The 23,302-nt window shown below is 38.9% G+C and overlaps 1 protein-coding gene across 2 annotated transcripts in view; it reads left to right on the forward strand.

Annotated features, from left to right (window-relative positions):
- Positions 1-23,302, forward strand: part of Mcr (macroglobulin complement-related) — an 89,339-nt gene that overhangs the window by 36,684 nt on the left and 29,353 nt on the right. The window contains exons 2-16 of one of the 2 annotated variants that reach the window (XM_087348447.1): positions 4,094-4,261; positions 6,156-6,336; positions 7,358-7,526; positions 8,024-8,136; positions 10,114-10,254; positions 10,603-10,788; positions 11,418-11,492; positions 13,902-14,126; positions 14,396-14,582; positions 14,761-14,936; positions 16,473-16,724; positions 17,829-17,978; positions 19,526-19,665; positions 20,360-20,523; positions 22,445-22,668. In XM_087348447.1, coding sequence (XP_087204573.1) covers positions 4,094-4,261; positions 6,156-6,336; positions 7,358-7,526; positions 8,024-8,136; positions 10,114-10,254; positions 10,603-10,788; positions 11,418-11,492; positions 13,902-14,126; positions 14,396-14,582; positions 14,761-14,936; positions 16,473-16,724; positions 17,829-17,978; positions 19,526-19,665; positions 20,360-20,523; positions 22,445-22,668 — 2,551 coding nt within the window. The remainder of the gene's footprint in view (positions 1-4,093; positions 4,262-6,155; positions 6,337-7,357; positions 7,527-8,023; positions 8,137-10,113; positions 10,255-10,602; positions 10,789-11,417; positions 11,493-13,901; positions 14,127-14,395; positions 14,583-14,760; positions 14,937-16,472; positions 16,725-17,828; positions 17,979-19,525; positions 19,666-20,359; positions 20,524-22,444; positions 22,669-23,302) is intronic. The other variant, XM_087348448.1, reaches the window with a different exon arrangement.

Here is a 23,302-nt window from a genome sequence, read left to right on the forward strand (position 1 = left end):
TGTTCGCGTACCCCCAGATATAATTTCTCTTCAACTTTGTACCCCCAAAGTTTTTGGTGTATAATTCGAGTTATACATAGTATACAATCTACATCTAAAATAAATTAAATAAATTACATTACTGATTATTCAGTGTTTATCATAAAATAATATTTTTTTAAATTTCACGTACCCCCTAAGATGTTTTCGCGTACCCCCAGATATAATTTCTCTTCAACTTTGTACCCCCAAAGTTGTTGGTGTATAATTCGAGTTATACATATTATATAATCTACATCTAAAATAAATTAAATAAATTACATTACTGATTATTCAGTGTTTATCATAAAATAATATATATTTTTTAAATTTCAATTACCCACTAAGATGTATTCGCGTACAACCGGGTGTACCCGTACCCCAGGTTGAAGACCACTGTTCTATATAATACCTAAGCAAAGTATAAAATAAACGGTTAGTTTCATACATTGCCTAAAAGACCTAGGCATTCCATAGAATGCCTAAATTTAATACTTTGCCTACTGACTTTAGGTATTCTATACGTTGCCGGATTTCATAGTTTGCCGGTAACATATACAACATTAAAAAATGAATGAATTATATTCTCTCCGGTGATAAGAATGTGTGGGTGTCGAAGTAGAAGTTAGACGTCTCGAGTTTTTACGAATATTTTGACAGTAGGCCGTGACCGATTCCTTCCACATCCTTTCCAATCCACCCGCAATAGTCACATTCGACGCTGTATATATATAACATAATGCCACGGTGGTCTAGCGGTTAGAACGCTGGCCTTGTAATCCTGGGGTCTCGGGTTCGATTCCCGGCGGTGCCCGAATTTATAACTTGTGTTGGGCAAGGCCGTGGTCTAGGCAACACGGAGTTTTCCTCCGTGGCATCCCAACAATTACTCCATTCACACACAGAAGAAGGCAATGGCAAACCACTTCTGGATCATCTGCCAAGAACGTATATGAACAGGTCCCAGTCCGAGAGAAGGGTGGAAGGATCCTGTTCATATGGACCTGTCGTCAGACAGAACACTAAATAAAAATAATAAATATATAACCTGTGCAGTTGAGCAAGCGTGTATTAATAAAATAACAGACAAGAAGAGGCAACGAATTTTTGGAAGTCGTACCTTTGTTACAAGTAACATGAGTGCAGTTAGATGATGTGCGTTAGGTTTGTAAACGCAGCTGTGATGAATGGAAAGTTGCGGACGGACCCAGCTGCTTGCGTGGGTCAGAATCAATGGTCGAACAGTGTGTTGACATTTACGTTTGGTAGCTTTGACCACACGGGCATTAAATAGTCATGCCCCCCGCTAATCGTATTTAAGGATTCAATACGTCACCCTATCCTCGCCCTGTTAACGCCTGGCTCGTGTTTCCGAAGACCCCCTTGCTCAGTGACACTAAATTCAAAACCTTTGAAGGTGATAACAAAAGAGGGCTACATTATGATCTGCTTGAATTCAATACCCACCTTTCGGGAAAAGTCGATTTCTTTTCGTTAACGTCAGGGAACTTCTTTCGTTGATCTTGAAAGTAAATATCTGGAGTATCCTCCAGAACATTTATCTTATTACATCTTTAAAAAGTTATAAAACATTTCTGGGGTTTACTTGTACAGGGTGAGCACAAAGGAACTTCACACTTTCAAACATCGATCATCGCCCTGATGATGGAGGCAGTAAGGACGTCTGGACCGTTGGTAAACTTTTGCCAGAATACGTGGCGCCAAAAACCAGAAGACTGCCATCCTTTTGATTTACGAATGGTCTATTTCAGGATTTGCGTTATGCGATCAGAGATGTCGAGTATTTCGTCCTTGGTTAACATCTGTCAGTCTACTTCCGCAGTGTGCTGGGATGTGGTACGTGAGACCCGGGAATCATATCGGCAGAATTCTGTTAGATCTGTTCTGCGTATTTACCTCCACGACGAAACAGGTGTTCCAACAAAACACGCGGTTCTCAAGTGACGTGACCATTTTCTGAGCACTTGCGGTCGCCTGAAGAGCTCATCTGGTTGAAGGAAGGCAGTGGCGAAGGTCTTAGAACCACGTGAAACAAATGACGTACGCCACCTATGGCGTGTGTGCACAATCACCTTTGAAGCACTTCTCATGTGCCACACCTGTTCTTATAGGTTTACAGGGACTTTGCGATTACCCTGTACAGGACATCGAAATATTCATACAGCCTTATTAAGGTACAATTTGGCTGCACGCGACAGAGACAAGCGACCGAGGCAGGCGACAGAGACGGGAGACGGACTCATCGCAGCTTGTCGCCACACACTTCTGAGGTGACGACCGAGACATGCGGCAAAGTGTTTGTTTTCTTTGTTTTGTTGAAACATACGTGCACATATTCTGTGAAAAATGAGTACAAAAATGTTTCTAAAAAGGTTACTCGAAGAATAAGAAGAAGATGATGTGTTGCGAAAGAAACAAAGAAAACCTATGAGTTCAATATTCAAAACCAGACGCGAAGAAGGATCTTTCTGTCGGTGGTCAGTGGTCGGTTTTCTGCTACTAATTCTACCAATTGCTCATCTTGGTCACCAGTAAATTTAATTTCTGCCATTATTTTACTCAACAACACACGTGCTGCCTGAGCCCGTCGCGAGACACTACTGGTCCGAGAGCGGTCTCCTGTGCTTTGTCTCTGTCTCGCGCTCGTAATTGTACTTCATACGATCGTACAGAGAGCAGACAGGAAGCGACCAGTCTCGGTCTCGCAATTCTGTCGCCTGCCTCGGTTGCTTGTCTCTGTCGCGTGCAGCCAAATTGTACCTTTAGAATGTTTTATTACTAAATAAAGTACAGAATCATAATGTGTGAAAATCTACCCTCCGTCCAAACGAAAACCTGAAACCTGCTCTGCTTTCGAGTCCTGGTGAACGTGGTTTCTGGGGCTCTAGAACGGCGCTGATATTTTTAAAGTACGATATGAAATTATATAGTGAAACGATCCATCCAGCAAAGATTTGCCAGGTTAAAAGAGAAAGTAACATTTGTCTGCAAGTGCCGAGGCGTGGAATATGTGAAGGTGTGCCTCCATGTCTCCTGTAACCTGTGTGTGGGCACAAACTGTTCTCAGCACGCGGTTCGAAAAGACACGGCGTCTGCGTTTGAAACCGTAGTTTCACCTCGGTTAGATAAGACACTTTAATTTTGAACAGTTTGTTGGCGGATTAATTTACCCTTAAGAAAGAATATTAACGACACTCGGCCAGAGATTATCGGAAGGTTTACGTGGTTACAAAGTTACACAAAGCAATGTAGATCTTCGAGTATTTCCGAAAATGCAGTGCGTAGACTGTGCGTTGTGCCTACCCGCACACTGCGTGGAAGTGTTAGATTAGAAACTTTGAATTAGGAGCAATATGGCCGATTCATTCGAATGAAGTCATTGTATAATCGGCGCAATGGTTTTTGGCCGGTGGAGAAGCTATCGGAGCTGGCGTACGGGCCTAGTCTGTGTACCTGAGGTGGCACGGTCAGCGTATTTCTTTTGTTTAAGCGTTCAGTCAGCATTATACTATCGCAGAAGAGACTCGCTCCTAGCCTTCCCCTTGAAAATTCCACCGGCCAAAAACTACTGCGCCGACTATACCACCGGGAGAATGCTTCAGACTCGTAGGCTGGCCGTGGTAACACGACCTCATTTCCAGTAACCTAAATTTGGCAGATGGTAATAATATGGCTGCCTGCGTTTCCTGAAATTTGTATTGTCTGAGGCACTTCGCGAGTTGTCCGCGACCTGGACATTCGCGCGACGTCTCCTCTCCAACAGTTAACGTATCAGAAATACAAAGATATGATTTTACAATATAGATTAAGTTATGAATTTTGATTAATAAAGGTGCCGTCCAGTATAAAACGTATCTTAAGCCCCTTTATTGACTTATAAACTGGAGTAAACGCCAAGAAAACCCTATTTTCGTCCGTCACGGGTACCTTTGCGGAATCGAACTTTGGACTGGCGGGCATATCTGGGTGAAATATTCTTCCTATCACATATAACATCTCTGGTATTAAAATCTATATTTTTTAAAGTACCAGTAAATGTTTTTGTATGTTTCAGGTTTGTCCAAATGATCGGGACTGTGGTCACATTACTACTCCTGGTGGTTAAAGTGTCACCACAAGAGAGACCTCCCATCAATGACGTTGATCAAAAGAGACCCACAGGAATTGACTGGTCATCGAGAAACAATCAGCAGTGGGAGAACAACATGATAATCAATGAAGCGTGAGTTGTCTTGCTGTACATTACAGGGTTTAGCAAATTGTGTATTCCTGGAATATTTTTAAGATACGGAAAGTACTAACCTAACCTAAAACCAGATAAAGGGGGCGAAGAACATGACGAGATTTCTTTTATAGCTAACTTGCCACCCAGAATGCATGTTCCTTGTTTTATTACCACAGATGTTCTGATTATTGAGCGTTGCTGGGTGGTAGATGGAGCTTTCAATATTCCGTATTTGTTTTTGTTGCGTTGTCATGACAGTCAGTTGAAGACGAAACTTGCAATTGTACACATTGGCTGTCGAGTATTCTTGAATCACTCTATCTCAGAATTGAACCGAGGATATGAAGTTTTTTTTATGGATTTCCATGACACCTGTAGGCGGGTGCTGTGGTACTGATACCAAAGATGTGGAATAATTTGTCTGATTTCGTCCCCCCATTGCCACCAGAAAGATGCAGGATACGGGACATGATTCAGTAATCCTTCATGACAGTGTGTACACTCCCTACAGATATTTTGAGCATATCAGACAACTCTGCGATGGTACTTCGTCGACCGTGACGCACAATAATCGAGGTGGTGTTCACAGCCACGTCGTTAATTGCATTTGAGGGAGCTCCCAGCCCAATCAGCTTTTCGAAGGTCACCCGAGCTTCTGTGAACCATCGAAGTGCCGTTGTCTGAGGCAAAACCTATTCTTCCACATAAACCCCTTTTGACAAATTGTATGTTTAACTTCTTAAAGCGGTAACAACGCGGTTGTGCGACTTCGGAGGCGAGACACGCGTAGCTTGTAGTCAAGGTCACGGCAAGAGCACAACTGAACACGCAGCGACCTGGAACTGCAGGCGATGATTCACATCTGTCAGTGCTACCAATCACCACAAATGAAAGTTTTCTGAAGACAAAACAAGAAGAAGAAAATCATTCCCGGTCTTTATTGAACAACCCTTGTAGTTCCCCATGTTGGTCACGGTCTTCCAAATGGCCACTGGCCAAGGTCCAGCCAGTATTCTATTCGTTTTTCTTACGTCATTATTTGTGATACTTTTCTTGTGTATCGTAAACTCTGTTAATTGACTTGTAATCAGTATAGGAGACGTAAAGATGGCTGTCTTCTGGGTGTTAGCACTATGTAGTCTGATGATGGAGGCAGCAAATACCCCTGAAACAACAGTAAACTTCTGCCAAGCTACATGGTGCTGCAAGACAGAAGACAATTTTCTTCATTCAACATCAAATTCTATTAGGAGAAGTGTAGTTTCTCACATATTTAACCCCTTTATACTCACGTGGAAGATAAAGAAGGAGATGGGAGGTTAAGGTTGCAATGAATCATCATATTGTAGAAGTGCGATGTGGGAGTGTGAAGTGGATTAAACTGGCTCAACAGTGTGTCCTGTTGTGAGCTTTGGTATCGGTAGCTTTGCACCTTCAGTGTGGATAAGAGATTTATGAATTTCTCTCCTTTATCCTGTAACACTCAAAACATTTGTATTACAATGTCTCAAATTTATTGATGCTGGGCCTTGTAATCCTGGGGTCTCGGGTTCGATTCCCGGCGGTGCCCGAATTTATAACTTGTGTTGGGCAAGGCCGTGGTCTAGGCAACACGGGGTTTTCCTCCGGGGGCTTCCCCGGTTTCTCCGTGGCATCCCAACAATTACTCCATTCACACACAGAAGAAGGCAATGGCAAACCACTTCTGGATCATCTGCCAAGAACGTATATGAACAGGTCCCAGTCCGAGAAAAGGATGGAAGGATCCTGTTCATAATGTCGCCAACCTCCTGTAAAGGAGACGGCGTAATAAAGAAGAAATCCAGCTGGATGTCCATTAAACTGCTTTTATTTACGGTGTTACCAGATTAAGAAGTGTTAATGTTTACAGGACGTACTTTATAATTGCGAGTCGCATGGTGAGGCCAGGCATCGTGTACCGAGTCTCGGTGTTGGTGCTCCAGGCTCCGCTGCCCCTTACTGTCAGAGTTGCTATCCAGAGGAATGGTGTCGAGATCAGTGGGGAGAGTCAGGATGTCAAAGAAGGTATCCAAGAGACAATCATCTTGAGGGTAAGTGTGAGGTTAGAAAAGCCTTCCAAAAATACGAGTACTAATTTGGGAAATTAATTCAGTAATATTATGATTTATTTACGCATCTCAGGAAAGACTTGCTGCGGTCTGTGGATGTCAGTGTTAACTATTCTTATTCGTGTCTTTCACTGAAGTAATCTCACTTTTAAAATTAAATTTTAAGGAAATTTACGTCAGTAGAAAGTTGAATGAGGGATACGGATGAACTTAACGGATTGTATATGAGCACAAATTGAATTGTTACCCTCCAATTCTGCTCTGGTTTTGGATTATGGCAGTGTACCCTCCTCTGAGTTCCTGACCTCAACCATTTCTTTGCATTTATTTCCTTTCTCTCCCCCCCCCCCCTCCCGCTTTATTCACATTTAAACATAAAAGCAGTGGAGTTGGTTTTTCGTATTATGACTGAAATTAAATTATTTTTATGCAAAGCTGATCAATAGCTTTCATATTTCTGCACAAAGGTTTGTGTCATTCGTCCGTGACAGCAGACTGACGTACAGGCAAATTGTTTCCTTTGTGTGGGACTCTGCCCATGTGTAAGAATGCAAATGCTATTGGTCAGATTGTTAATGAGAGATTCTGAAAAGGTGTTATGTTATTTTAATTTAATTTTTAACTGTGACATGTTGAAAAATCAACCGCTTTCCCGTTGTTTTCGAATGTGAATAAAGGAAGGAAGAAAATAAATAATTAATTAAATGCAAACACTTAAAAATTAATTAAATTTGATGGTCTCCATACCCATGATATACTTGGTAAATAAAAAAAGAACATTTGTCCAGTTATTCAGTTTTTGCATGTATAGAAATGTATATAAGTTGTATTCAAGGTCATGTTGGTTGGACGTGATATCATAATTCACATATTTTCCATGTTTTTAGATCCATTGGCTGCCGAATTGTAGTTTTGTTGTTATAAATTAGCCAACAAATTTGTACAGGTTGAAAATATGTAAACGTAATGTTGCTTCTCATGTTTTTTTTCGTGCTTTTTTTAGATTCCTGCAACTAGTGTTACCGGGATTTACAAGTTGCGTATAGAAGGCAGCTATGACAAACTTATGGGAGGAATGGCATTCGTCAATGAGACGTACCTCACTTTCTCTCAGAGATCTATGACAATCTTCATTCAGACTGACAAGCCAGTGTACATGCAGGGGGATACAGGTAAGCAGGAAGGCACTTTCCTACATCTGTGGCGCTTACGGTAGGCATTGTGATCACAGGAATTTTTTATAAAGGCTGTGATTAATTTATTTATTGATACATGTCAGTAGTCAGTGGTTTAATTAAGTTAAACAAGGAACAGAAAATAATGGAAGATAATGAGATTGCTTTTCCTTTCTGAGTAATATGGCAAGTAAGAAAATAGGTTTCTATATACAGAGGGGGGTGTTTCACAAGATATTAGTCTCTCAGACACTGTTAGACGTGTTACGAAAGCTTTGGAAACTTAGTGTTGGCGGTGGTTGCCAGCAGGGAAGCACCGAGCCACCTGGTCGTGGCTTTGTTAGTAGTAGTAACGTAAAATGCCATCCCGAATCACTGGAATGCAAATGTTACAGCATTTGTGATGCAGACACAAACGGTTTGCTTATCCACGCAGATGGAAACATAATTGGCTGATTTTGAATATGTCATATTCATGATTTCTATTTTTATAGTTCGATTTCGCACAATTCCCATCAATACGGAGCTGCGAGCCTTCGATGACGCTGTGGATGTGTACATGTTGGATCCAAACAGGCACATCATGAGGAGGTGGCTTTCCCGACAGGTGAGCAAATGTGGTTGGGGGTTGACTAACACAAGTGTAAAGCGGCCCATCCACGTACGAGTCCGGCTCGGCTTGGGTTCCATCGAGCCAAACTCGTCTGTGGGTGGGGTGTCACGAGCCGAGTCTGCCGCGCGTGTGTGGTGAAATATATCCGAGCCCGGCTCACGAGTCCAGCTCGCCGAGCCAGACTCGCAAGTCAGAACTCGTACGTGGATGGGCCGCTAAAGGAGTGAGGGAGTTTACTGACCTGTTTCTGTCGTATACCTTAAATGTTCTTCTGACCCTTCTCCATCCATTTTATTTCCATCCTCACATTAACCAGGTATATATTAATGTTAGTGAAGTTTATCAGATATGTCAGATATGTAAATTACGCAGATATAATACTGTACACAGTCATAATATGGTAGAAAATCTGTTAAGTTGGTAGTGTAAATTTTAAAAAATCTCTATCCCTCCCTTCTGGCCACAATGATGGGCAGAAATTCACTTTGCTTTGGTACTCTTGAACATTTGTTTTTTCCATTCACTGCAAATTTCAGTTTGTGATTTTCAATCATTATAGTGACTAGCTACGGGCTGGTCGATGGGTTCGATCCCCGATGGGGGACAGGATTTTTTTTCCTCTAGCCTCTGCGTCCAGACCGGCTCTGGGGCCCACCCAGCCTCCTCTTCAATGGGTACCGGGGTCCTTTCCCGGGGGGCGTGACGCTTACCACTCACCCCCATCTAGTGCCGAGGTCAAGAATGAGTAGGAGCTATACCTCCACTCCCCCCAAATGCCTACATGGCGTATAGTGGGACAGCTTTACTTTACTTTTTATGTAACCTTAAAGTATTAGACAATTCATGTCCAGGAGCAAGCACACTTCTGTCTTTCAGATGTGAGGGTTCTTATTGGTTAGCCTTTCCAGTACCAGTCACCGTTAGTATTCTCTCTCTTTACCACCTAGACAGTTGGAGCAAACCTTCCCTACTCCACCACTTATAATGACTGTAAAGTACGCAGCCTTCAGTTTGTGTTGCTGTGGAAAAGTGTCGACGCAAATAGATGGAATTGCTCTCTCTTAGAAACAAGTCCAAGTATACAGTAGAATAACTTGAAGAAAATATTTGATGAGTGATTTCAAACATTCCCAAGAAGAGATTTTGTCGAGTGAAATTTGAAGTTTGCCTGCAAGAGCAGAAAGTCGCTTTGATCATCTTTTGCGATGCAAGGCAAGAACAGTCGATGTAATAACGTGTTCGTGACAAGAAACACTCGTAGTTCCTGTTATCAGCTGGAAGTATGGCTTTCAGTTTCTCAGCTTCTGAGCTGGGTTTGTCAGGAAAATGTCCAACAGGCTTACGGCAGGGTCATCAATAGAAGACCCAGTACCTATAACTTTGTGGTATTTGTGGTAAAACAACTTGGAATATTAGTGTGTCTTTGAATAATCAATAGTCTTTATATTGGCTCAAGATTTATGTACGTTCTTCCTGAGTTTTGCAGCGAAGGGTTCTACTTATGATTTTGCATTTCCTGCAATTTATACTTTCCCACAATTTACATAATTTTTCATCAATACCTAGAAACGTAAGTAAGGGGTTCCACTGTATCTTAAAGATAAAAGTTTCCTACCACACACTGAAATCTTAAATTTTGAAAATTTTCCTGCCTCGGATAAATCAAGTGAATGGTCAGCTGTTGCAGCATTTGTATTGTGTTATTTTTGCATGTAATAAAAATATTATGTGTTCTTATTAATCAATTGCTGTGGTAGATTTTTAGATGCAGCAAATTCTGGGAGACAGCCTGTAGTCAGTATTGTCAATATTTTCATTCAGCAAGTGGTTAAAAAAGCTATTCTTCTGGTGGTTCATCAAATATGGATTTCATTTTATTAAATTTGCATATACTTGTTTCTATTTGCTAAATCAGAAACTTGATGTTATCATACCGATATGTCGTCGTTTAAACATGTATGATGTTTACAGTCAAATTTTGGCACTGTGAGCTTGAGCTACCAGCTTTCGGACCAACCCGTGTTCGGGGAGTGGATCATCCAGATTGTTGCACAGGGGCAGATTGAGGAAGGAACGTTCTTGGTGGAGGAATACTACCAGACAAGATTTGAGGTAAGGAATGTTGTGAATATGTTTGAGATGATTCTTTTATTCACTCCTGCTTGTACTCTATTACCTTTTTATGAACCACCTGGTTACCGCCTCTGTAGCCTTTGGTTCGGTATTCGGGAAATCACAGTCCGTCAAACTGGTTTATTTTTAAAACTGTGCTAAGTGTATTTCATATAATTATAATGGTGAGAGCTGTTCTCTGTAAAACCCGGTCTGCCATTTACTCGAGGCTGGCAGTTTTAAATTTGTATTTAATAAATTGGACCTGGCACAGTAATGAAATAAAAGGATAAGAAATGTTTTCAGTTTCAATTGTTCATCGTTCTGAAGAATGTTCCTAATTTGCAGGTGAACGTCACAATGCCAGCATTTTTCTTTGACACGGATAGATACCTGTATGGTACTGTGATGGCAAATTACACAAGTGGAGCTCCAGTCCGCGGGAACCTCACACTGAAAGCTACTATCCGACCCATCAAACCAGCATATCGAAATGTGGATCGCAATCCAGTCGTGGAAAAGTACTTCAATTTTGTAAGTACCAGATTGTGTGAATACTAGCTGCAACCATTAAATTCGTTGTTTACGCATTGAAATCATCACTGACCTCTGTTTAGTCTTACTGCACAGTCTGATGGATAGGATTTATGTTTAGGATTTTACTAATTCAAATCCTGGGCAGGTTTGTTGGCTCGCTTGACTGAAGTTTTTGTAATTTTCCTCATTCTCCAGGAACGGTAATAATTTCAGGTTTGCTATGACTGCATCTTTGCACTTAACCTAATCATTCATGAATACATTTCTATTACATTTGTGTATTTTACTGTTGTTTATTGTTGTATTAGATTTTAAGAACACAAACTTCTGTTTCAGGGTGTAATGTCATTGTGGTTGTAAAGAGTTTGGTATGGAGGGTGTTATCATTTAAATCCCAATGACAATTAATGGGTTAAGCTTAAATGTTAAAGATCAGTTTTATGTAAGGATTATTGTACAAAATGAAGTAACATTCTCTGGAACGGAACTGAAAGGAAATTACAGTGACCATTTGTATTCATTTAAGAAGGAGATTCTGTGCATATCTCAGTTTTGTTGCATCCTCCAAGCCAGCTTGTTACATATCCTGAATTTGTCAACTTGTCATTAAAATGTCTTTCTTTCAGGATGAAAAGTACCCTTTCTGGTTCCCGTCTTTTCACAGTGATAGACAGTGGGATCCAGTACCCCACCTGAAATACGTAAGTGGGGGCCTATATTCAGATGGGACTAAAATTTATGGCATGAGTGACGGTGGTTTAGTTTCGGGTGCTTCATTGCATCTACTGTTATATGCCCTCGTGAGCCAATCAGTTTTAGCCTCTTGTTCAGCTAGTAAAGTTGTCTTATGTTGCATATGAATCCAGCGTTTGTGGCGTATGTGGATATCATGTTGCATGAAGCAAGTTGTTGATATTCAGCATTAAGTATGCAATTGGTGAATTAAAACATGGAAGATAAACATCACAGGCGCCAGGTTCTACGTGAGCAGGCCGTAGAATTGGTGAATAAAGTTGAGTCTAGAAGCAGATGCAATGTTTCTCTCACTGCACCACCACCTTCGTTCGTGTCATTGCGTATAACTTGGCTCGATACTGGCTGTTACTAACATTGGTGCTGGCTTCCCACTTACTGTCGCCCTGTTTCTTCTTTCAGTAATAGGTACGGAACAAAGTGTGTTGATTGAGAACAAGGATGCCCGACATTATGCCTGCAGTTACCTTGGGGCCCATGTGCTGTCATTCTGCGTAATCTGTATACAATCTAATGAGATATGATTTAGACCTTTTGTCCTAAGAGAGTAGGTGGTCTGAATATAGGAGTTTTAGACTGATTCTGTTTTTGCTATAGGATTGGAATTTGAGATCGTAATTCTGCCATCTTTGAAATATATGGGAAAGGAAGGTTCAGTTATTATCAGTGGCCAAATTGACATTTGTGGAATAACATTGATAATGCATACCAAATATTTAGGTATTTTTCTTTCACTGCGTGGCTATTGCCATTATACTTGCTACAACTACCTCGAGGATTGAGCCCAGTGACCTGTTCCAACCAGATTAGAATCTCCTTTCATCAGACCATTTTTCTTGATTGTGTATTAATAGAGTAACAAGAATCCATGGGCAGTCTTCATTTAGCATCATTGTGTCGGCTCACTTCCTGTGTCCCTCAACCCCTCTAAGATCTTCTGCTCACTGTTTATACCCCATATCTCTAGGAAAAAGGGAATTTTATGTTGGGTTAGCAGGGCAAAGTTTGATTATAAAAGATACTGTCTTTTGTTTTGAGCCACACAATTTTTTAAATGTTAAAAGCTTTCACAGAAGTTTTCATTAGGCCTGGCTTTATATAAAGTGGATGAAGAAGTACCGACTGATGGTCCACCAACAAAGATCATATATTTAAATGCTTTCTTCAGGAACAGTGAATTTCAAATCTCTTCTTTACTGCCAACTGTTTCTTGTGTTTGATTGTGGGGCATGTTCTTTTAAGTTTTCTTTATTTAATTGCCATCGAACACATGTATTGAAGGCTTTTTGTTACTCCCTTTAAACCTATTTTAGATGAATCAATAAATAGCCACCCTTCTTCTCTTTTATGTTCAAATCCCAGTTGTTCTGTCAGCCCATTCTTGTGCAGGCACACACAGAGGGAGTTGTGCATATCACGGAGTGTTGACAGTTTCTTATATATTTTTCTAAATACACAAATGTTTATAGATTCAGCCTTGTTGTACCATGTTTCAGATGGGACTCAAAAGGATCTGCATGTTTCTTTGAGAGATATGGATCATGTACTAATCATTAAGAACACTTTACCCAGTTAACAGTGGTTCCGTGCAGTCCTCTACTTCGTCATCAAAAACAGAAAGTTGCTTTCAATTAGTTGATGGTACAGGAGTAGGAAGATCTCTGTATTGCACAGACTTTATTCCAGGAGGAATGTGCGTTTATTCGGTTTAATTTTACTGCTCCTTGAAAAACACGAAATTTCAGAGATCCTTGCTGCCTCCGTCATCAGGGCAATGAGACCTGATGATGGAGGAAGCAAGGACCTCTGAAACATCGGTAAACTTCAACCAGATTACATGGCTTTACAACCTGCAAGACAGCCATCTTTGAATTGTAGTTGGTATCTGGTTCAGAAACTGTAACTGGACAGCATGGGCTGTTTTTTTGAGAATTTGTTACATGATGTAGTTCATTAAGAAAAAAATGGAGCCCTTGGAATACAGAAGTGAAAATGGAAGGGTAGCAACATGGAACTCCAACCCCTTGGCATACTACTTTTGCTTTGGCTACTCAGAACACATATACAGTATTAATTAAGATGTTTTGAAATAAATACATCAGGTCTGTCACAATTTCTATGCATGTACACATGTGCTCAATAAGTGATATTTTGCAGCCGTGAAGGCATGTTGTTGGGTCATGGAATTCAGTTTTGACGGTCTGGATTGCATGTGATCGGTTTAGATATGATTCAGGGACAGTACTTTCAGGTTCATTTGCACCATTGAATATCTTGAAAGAGGTCTTCCCAGTGTTACATCCACCACTGTGGTTGGGTCACTCATATAATTGTTAAACTAAATACTTTAATTACAGTTCTATGGAGTTTACCATTTCCGGTATCCTATCACAGAACTGGAACAGTTTGTGCCAACTCTAGAAGGAATGGAGGTGACGGTAACAGCTACGGTTGGCGACCGTTTTCTGGACGAGATTATAGAGGGTTACTCCACAGCTCAAATATTCAACTCTTCCATCAAAGTTGCATTTCTTGGTGGGTCTCCACAAGTTTTCAAGCCGTCCATGCCCTTCTACTGTTACGTAAGTCTGGGTAAACTAAAGAGAAATATGGTTGATGTATATAGTATGTGTCCTTGTTTCCTTTGTATGAAATTCATAAAATTGATGTATTATGTTAAGGTTTTATTTACATGGTTCTTCTCTGAAATTGAGGGCAAATACTAGAAATTGTCTGCAACAGTATGTGTTTCAGATTGTCATTTGCTTGTAGATTCTGTATAATCTGAATGTTGCAGCATTTTGGGAATAAGGCTGAGAAGATGTAAATAATTTTATATTTTTGTTTTTAGGTTGCAGTGTCATTCCAAGATGGGTCACATCTTCCTCGTGAACGCCTACTACAAAGTAGGATGGAGATTAGATCAGAAGTTGTTACTCGAACTGGTGGCCGGAGAAGCCTTGATTATCAGGAACTTAAAATGTCAGCTGAGAAAGTCGGAGTTTGGGAAATGAAAGTGGATCTTAGAACTCAGCTTGGTAAGCATCTCAATTTCCCCCTGTATACAGTCTGCTATAAATCATGTCGCTAGTTGTTAGTGTGCATAAGTTTTATTGTCCATTCTTCTTGACTTAGCTGAATGTATGTTACACTAGCGCTAAACCATTAACCCTGGTTTAAATTCGCATTCCCATATTACAAGGCTCAATGTTACAGGTTATGATGAAAATCAGCGAGCCAGAGAGCTTTTGATTGACATCCAGTCAATGCGAATCACAGCTGACTATTCTGATAACACAGGTGAAAGAGCAACGTCAACCATGCTGTTAATGTCTCACTTTTCTCCCACAAACCACCACATCAAAGTGTCAACATCAACACGAGATGCTAAGGTACAAATATGGGATGCTTTCTTTCGCTCATTTGGGGTTGCTACATTTTGAGTTTTGTCTTTGTAATTATATGTTTTGGATTGTTACAGAGAAAATAGAACATCAGTGTACAGTGGTGTACACCATTGCTTCCTATTTGTGGGGTCATTGTTTCATATCTTGGCTGAGAGACCATTTATCATGGCAGAGATTGTAATGGTTTTACCCACTCTTCTCATGTAAATACTGGGAACCTTCAAACAGAATTTAACCACCACCTTCTACGCAATATCCCAGTAATCATTCATATAATTCTGTTATTTGACACGATATAACTGGTATAGTGTGACAAAGTGTTTTTGAACGATATTGGAGTACTCTATCTCCAATTTTAAATACACGTATTTTCTGAATATGTTCATTTTAATATTGCATATCTTATAAATTTTGATGTTCATTGCCCTGAAGCTATTGAACAGGAAACATTTTTGTGTTCTGTTGTTCGCATAGTCCATAAACAGCGCCAATATTTTGCTTTATGGACACTCTTTCGTGTGTGTCATCAAATATACTTTCATAAATCTCCTCCCCCTCCCATGAATGTAAGTTTTGAGACGGGAGTTTACCTAATCTGTAGAAGATAAATATTAGGCATGTGCAATTCTTGAATTTTCAAGTTCAAATTGTTAAAAGGGGGGGGGGGGGGGACTCAATGCAAGTATTGACTTTTCAATCTCGAATTTAAAGAATTTTCAGATAATTGCTTTTGCTTTGGACACAGCAGACTGCCCCGGCTATCGGTATTATAACTGTTGACAATGCTAGCGCAATTAACTTGTCAACAAAATCTCTATATGGTTATATTATTGCGCTGCCAAAAACTTCTAACAATACAAACAACTATTATAAGACCTTGACCAGTTGGATATCTGTAAGCTGTTTAGAAACATATATTACTGCGACACAGGAAATGCCATTTTGAAGCTATGGTGTTTTAAAATGTTTCTTTCCCTTTATTAAGTAATCTGTTATCCAATATTTCAAAGAGTAAAGAGAAAAATGCAGGATAAAATTGAAAATGTATGAAAACTATGCTGTCAGGCTGATTATTTTTAAACTTTGATATGGGGAAGTTTGGTTCAGACCTAACAGCCTGCATTTTATTAAAAACTTTTAGGCTAAAAATGTATTTAAAGATTTTCTGCCATCTAAGGCATGTAATTGCCGAAATATTCTGACCACCTGGCTAAACACGGAGATTTAAATACTTGTCATTCAAAGTTTAATTTACCTCCAATTCCAGTGGTTTTAGTTCCAACTAAAATATGTCATGTAGTTTAATTTGGATTTCCTTTTCTGGGTTCTCTGCATTTTCCACGTTCTTGTCTTAATTTTTTCTTGAACTGAAAATTTAGTCTTGCACGTGTCTAGTAAATGTATGTTATGTTATTGTTTTGCAGGTTTTCATACTTTTGTGGAGAAACTTCTGCGTTCAGTTTTTTTAGTATCATTGTGATATCAAGGAGTATCAGGAATTTAATTTGTTGATATTTACAGGTTGGGGAATACATCATCCTACATGTGCAGAGCAATTTCTACATGGAGATGTTCCACTTCATTATCATGTCGAAGGGCATCATCTTGCTCAGTGGTGAGGAGAAGATGCAGTCTACAATACGGACTTTTGCCATTACTCTGAGTGCTGAGATGGCACCCGTTGCAACTGTCCTGGTGTACCAAGTTGGACGGTATGGGGACATCGTTGCAGACAGTTTGACGTTCCCCGTCAATGGCATCTCTCGCAACAAGGTGAGTAGTTGTGAAGTATCTGAAGCTTATGAGTTGAAATTTGAGAATAGATGACACCAGAAGCATTACTTTATCAAGAGACTAGTTCTAAAATTGAAAATTTTCCACATAAAGCAATATGTTTTATGCTGTTCTGTGCGTAATATATTTTAGCTTGTTAGAGTGTTGTCGTGAATATCTTTCTGATGCTTTTGTTTTACAGTTGTTTCTTGATGTGGAAAGCATATATTTGCGCCAATGGCAGTGGTTCAAGTTTGACCTGAACATTTTTTTTATAAAATATGTCTGCATTTAAATGATGAAATACCCTTATATGTTGGGCACAAGAACATTTGAGGTGGTGTACTTTATGGTGAATGACTCAGGATAGCTTGATTTGTAAATTGACCAGCTACAGGCTGAATGACTTGAATTTCATTCTTGGTTTCGTGTCCAGACTGGCTCTGGGCTTCGTCCAGCATCCAAGTTGACGACTACCAGGAATATTCTTTCTTTAGTTTGACAGACTTTTATCTGTAGGTTCAAAAGTTATAACTGGCATGTCTTATGCACATATGAACATGATTTACGATTCTTACTTTCCTCTTAAAGGAAAGGCTAAAATTTGGTCACGGAAATATGGAAGAAAAATATATTTTCTAAATCTAAACTGGTTGCATCATGTTGTATAGGTAGTAAATAACAAAAATTGGTATGCTGTCAACGCAACTGAGGTATATTACACATATGAAAATAGATCATTAATACTACTTGTTTTTGTGTATCGTCATATCCATGTGTGCTGTAGATATATTAAGCGTCAAACACCGCTTACTGAACTACGTAATTAGTAATGTGGTTTGGATCTGTTTGGCTGGTAGAAGGTAAAGTGCTAAAATGTAAAAAGTGTTGTAATTACTCGATAAAATAATAAAGGTGGTAAAGATAAAACAATAAAACAGTGAAAACTATGATCTAATAAAGTCAGCTTATGTGTTATAATGTTAGAGATGTGTTGACTCAAATACAGATCTGGGTATTTTACTTATTTTTCAGATATCACCACTGATGAAATAAGCAGTGTTTATAATCGTGTTGTAAAGAGAAATTTGTTATCTGCTTCAGTTTACTGTGTTCATCAATAACCGGAAGGCGAGAACAGGAGAGAAGGTTGAAGTTGCCATCTATGGGGAACCCGGAGCATATGTTGGACTGTCTGGTATTGACCGTGCTTTCTACACCATGCAGGCTGGCAATGAGCTCACGTATGCTAAGGTAAGATGCCTTAGAATGTAATTAATTCCCTTCGGCATAAGCTAAACCAGCATTTTTCATTGAGGGCGGAATCTGTGGAATTGATATTACTCTTCACGTTACATTTGCATCAGATACAGTGAGTTTACTTCATGGAAATGCCTCAAGTGTATTTATTACTTTCGCAACACCATTTATATTTGCCGTATAATTATATTCTTCAGGCTGTTAATGTAAATACCTTTTACACACTACATATTTTGGTATGCAAAAATTAAGTGTTGCAGAGGATGTTAATTTTACTGGGGTGCAAGAAAGAGTTAAAAGGGCCTGAGCTGAATCCCAGCACTGTCTTGAGATTTTTTAATCATTTGATTTAACAGAAGCTACTCCAGGAATTACCAGATTTACGTTGAGTTCTGCTGAAGCCCATCATTTCAAAATCTCATCTGTTACTGTCTGTATCACGTCCTGTTTCATGTAATCATTCATCTCTGTCCGCCTATCAGAATTATATTTTTCATTGTATTTTTTTATTTCTGGTATGCCTTTCTGAATTTTATGTCCTACCATTTTAACATTGCAGTTGTAGGTCTCTGAACTTATATTTTTATGCAAAAAGTTCAAATCTCAATTATGCTACTGGCGATCCTGTAATCCACTGGGAAAATGATTGGGCTACTCTCCACCCTTTTATAGTGTATTATCACTCATCAAGACTAGGATGGAGTCTATACTGCAACATCACTTACACCTGTCACACTTACCTTGGTGCCCATATAATTCTTGATGACATGAAATGTTTTTTAAGCTCTGATTTATTAATGGGCCGAAACTCCATGAACTAGGGATAATTTTGTTGTATCCCGTGTGCCAGTCTTACAACATTTGCCTCGATATATTTCTGCGTTACGTAGAAGAATGTAATTTCTGTAAAATTTTTATCATCCCATTTATATAAATCTTCTGGTGGTGTTAAAATTTGGTTTGTCTCAGTCGCTTGAAGACTAGCACATCCTACTAGTCACTCAGCCTTTCCATCAATCCATCCACCATCAAAAGGAAAGTAGCAAAGAAATTCCACTCTGCAGCTACACTAAAATCTTGTCCATGATATCATACGTTCAAGAAGTTTTTGTGCTCTGAACTTGCGTCATCACTGAAATAAAATGTGTTTTTGGTACTGTAATAGTGAAGTCCAAATGGATTGTGTGTATGGAATATTTTTGTTGCAATTCAGTATTGTTTTTTTATGAATTAAGTCTGTTGATACAATACGAAGATTTCCATTGAAAATTTAACATTTTTATGCTTTGGAATACTCATGATGGCAGATGGTCAGGGTCCCTCATCAGAGCATTAGTTAAGCATTGCCATCAAATTGCAATAAGAATTGAAGTTGTTGACCCAGCCATTATTGTGAAAAGGTTGGAGAATGTTTTCTCTGAATTATTAACTTTGTTTGAAATCTTAGTTGCTTGCATGAGGACGTTCTTTTATAACATGTTGAGTTGACTCTTGTTCTTATTTGATTGTGATGCTTATGTGATGAACTTGTTCCTTTTTAGGTTATAACAAAGATGGGGACATTTGACGAAGAAACTAATGGTACATTCATTCACAAATGGTTTTCTCATGAAGGCAACCCAGATGAGATAGTGTATTTTCCTTCATCTACTTATGGCATTGATGCTAACCGCACATTCGAGTAAGTAATATTTGTATGTTATTTCTTTGAAGTGTCTGAATACAATATTTCATTTTTCATTTGTTTTAAACCTTGTTGTCTTTGCTTGGAAATATCCATATACAGAGTGTCCAAGGAGGAAAGGCTAATATTCTGGGAGGTCATAGTATCGGTCATTCTAAGCAAAAAAGCGTATATGTACATGCGTCCTATTCCGAGCGGTTTCCGAGATAGAGTTATTAACTTTAATTTCTGTTACAGAGATTTACATCCCTTTAAATGTTTATCAGTAAGACAAATTATAGTTCTTGATTTCTTCATTAAGTTGAACAGTGAACAGTGAAAACAGTGACTGAGACTGTGAAATACTGACTCCATTAACAAAACATGCTTCTGTGAAATTGGGGAACTTTTTTTCACTAAATAGAGAAACATGGTAGGTCTTAGAAAAATATATGCTGTCTGCATGAAACACATTGGAGGACACAGGTTGAGAACCCCTGAATGTTAGGAAAGGTCATTTTCTACCAGTATTTGATTATTAAAAATATTCTCTCTTATATTTTAATGTGGATTTATCTCAAACCAACAGAAGAGTCAGTTCATTTTGTACTGCTTGTTTTTGTTGTTAGAAAATTGGGACTGCATTTTTAAAAATCCCACATTACAGTACTATTGTCTATCAGAAGCTGGAAGTTTGTGCTTTATGTTGCAGATATGCAGGCCTTATAGTGTTCAGCGATGTACTGGTACCTCGTCGACCGGACTTCTGTAATGTGACACAAGGACTGCATGAGTGTCTGGATGGTCGTTGCTATCGGATTAACAAAAAATGTGATGGAGTTCTTGACTGTGAAGATGGGACCGATGAAGCCAGTTGTAAGTAAAGAGAGTGCAAACAAGAAGTAGTGACTGCCTATGGGCTGGAATACCAGGGGCAGTGATTTTTCTTGTGTTTAACACAGATTTTTTTTTGAAATGGTTTGTTATTAAAATTAGAGTACGTGTTATACACATAACATATTTAAAGGGGGGAAGGAAGTGGCTCTATTTTGTGCACAGTAAAATTTTGTTATCAGATACAGTTTCAAAGCTAATATTTATTTGTCAGTAATATGCAGTTTGATTTATATTGTGTCATCAATCAACAATTAACTGACATGTTTGTCAATCACTGTTACTACCGATATCGCTGCCTTTACCGTTATCATTTGTCTCACTTTCATTGTCAGTGTCACTGATCCTTACTTCCACCTATTTTTTTTGGAAATTCCAGTAAGTTTATACCAGAATTTCTGGAGAAAGTGAGTTCCATGCTGCAAGGATCAATTTACACACCATCAGCAGTGGCATGCGCTTGATTCTAGTGCTTTGTGGTTGTCATCTGCTAGTTGTAAATTCACTGGAAAGTTACCTTGAATGGCCAGTTTTGACAACATCCAAAGGTTGTATAAGCTTGGTCATCCTATCAGGGATTTTGAGAAAATCAGAATCTTCATTAACTTTTGCCTTCGCCCTTTCTGTCATATGTCCTCAAAAGCTGTCTAAAACTATTATGGCTTAATGAAGCTCCCGGTCACCTTTACCACACCACGTTCTGTCATTGGAGGACGAACTTATCAGTCATTCATCTACTTTCTTGAACTCTTACAAAAATTCCTGGTGAAAATTTGTCTTTTGTGAGGGTTTTTCCAATGAACCAGATGATTCCTGCAGACAACTGAGTGTGTTAACAATCTCTGATTAAGAATTTACATTTTCTGTTGCTCTCAGAGAAAAGCTACCAGAAATTACTTCACCATCTGTCTGATTTAAAGTTTGAGATATCTCATACTACATAATACTCTTTTAAAGTTTGTTTTCACTAATATATTTTATTTTGAAGCATGTAATACGTGGATACATGATTTTAATTTTCCAATCCAAAAATAGGGATGTGAGTCATACATGCACATATGTTATATGTAAGTAAATATGGTACTTGAGACTGAATGTAACAGCTCACTGCTAAGCACTTATGCTTAATATTTATGAGGGCCTGAGTTCAGTTGTGGTCCAGAAGTAGACTCCTAAGAGCGTAATCTCCATAAGTAATGTGTCTGAAGATGGGGTGGATAGTATTTTGAAAATTCTGGGAGGAAATGGGAGGGGAGGAAGAACAAATATTTTATTTTCAGCAATAAAAACATTAGTACTGCCTATTGTCAGTAAAAAATTTGAAGATTGCTGTCTTCTGAGTTATTTCGCCGTGTAGTCTGATAGATTTCCACCAACGTTTCAGAGGTCATACTGCCTCTGTCATCAGGGTGATGAAGCGTTGGTGGAAATCTACCAGTCTACAAGGCGCAATAACCCAGAAGACAGCAATCTTCAGACTCACTGCTATGAAAACCTCAAATCCTACGAAATAATTGCTGTTTATTGTTCTAAGAATCATATGAAACCCATAAATACAAAATAAAGTCATTATGACAGGCTTTTTCATTCACAAACAGCATTTAGGAGGGTAGAGTTTGTTATGAGTAGGATGTCATATTGAATACTAAGAGGCCTATGGTGTCATGTTATTGTTCTGAATGTCTATTTACGTGAAGTGTAGCTTTTATGAAGAGCTAGAGGGTGCATTCAGTCAAGTCTCCAAGTACCATTAAAAACTTTGTTAAGCATTTTCAGTGCAAATGTGGGGAAGGAAGATATTTTCAAACTGGCATTTGAAGGAAAAGCAGATTTTCTTTAGTTTGGAGTTGAAATCTGTTGCTCCTAGAGAAATTTTAATGGTATGAACTATGGGCGTTTGCAGGTGGATACTACAATGAAACAAGATTGACGCTGTTCCGCAAATTCCGCTTTAGTCGAATCAAGCGACAATATGAAAATGTATGGTTGTGGAAAGATGTTAATATTGGTCCTCATGGGCGCTACCTCTTCACCGTTCCTGTTCCTGAACGTCCTGCCCACTGGATGGTGTCTGCCTTCAGTGTGAGCCCAACTATGGGCTTTGGAATGCTTCCTACAGCAATTCAGGTAAGCACGATAATTGTGACTGTGGACGTGTTGCTGACTGCTTGTGAATTTTGATGACCGTGAGCCGTACTCCATACGTTTTCATTAATTCATCTTCCCATCTATACTTATATTCCAAAGTGGTCTTTTACCATGATGATATCTCACCAAAACTGTACATGTATTTCTTATTACATTCATTCATATTACATATTATGGGTAGCACTTTCAGAAACAAAATACAAAGTTTTTCTGTCTTATATTCATGGTTCAGTCATATTCCGTGCACTGGTACACATAAAAACTGATCACATAAAATGCATTTTTGTGCAAGGGTTTCACTGTTGAGATTTTAAGATGATCAGGGAAAATACATGTATATTCTGAGTAATTACAAATACGGGTTATGGAAAACTAGTCTGAGATGAAGATGCTTTTAAAATTGTAGTTGTTATTTTATCATAAGTTTAATTATTTTGTTTGAGAGATTGTACTATACTTTTCTCTCTGTTTCAGTAATTTTAGTTTTAATTCAAGAGAATTTTCCAAAAGTTCTGAAAATGTAATTTTTCTTTCTCCTTTTGCTGTTATTTAACAATAATGATAAAAAAAACTGTAGAAATTTTTATATTAGTGAAACTGAATACATTCAGTC

This window comes from Zootermopsis nevadensis, unplaced genomic scaffold, assembly GCF_977971745.1.
Source record: "Zootermopsis nevadensis isolate Lab colony 2312 unplaced genomic scaffold, Znev_1.0 Znev_ptg000013l, whole genome shotgun sequence".
NCBI lineage: Eukaryota > Metazoa > Arthropoda > Insecta > Blattodea > Termopsidae > Zootermopsis > Zootermopsis nevadensis.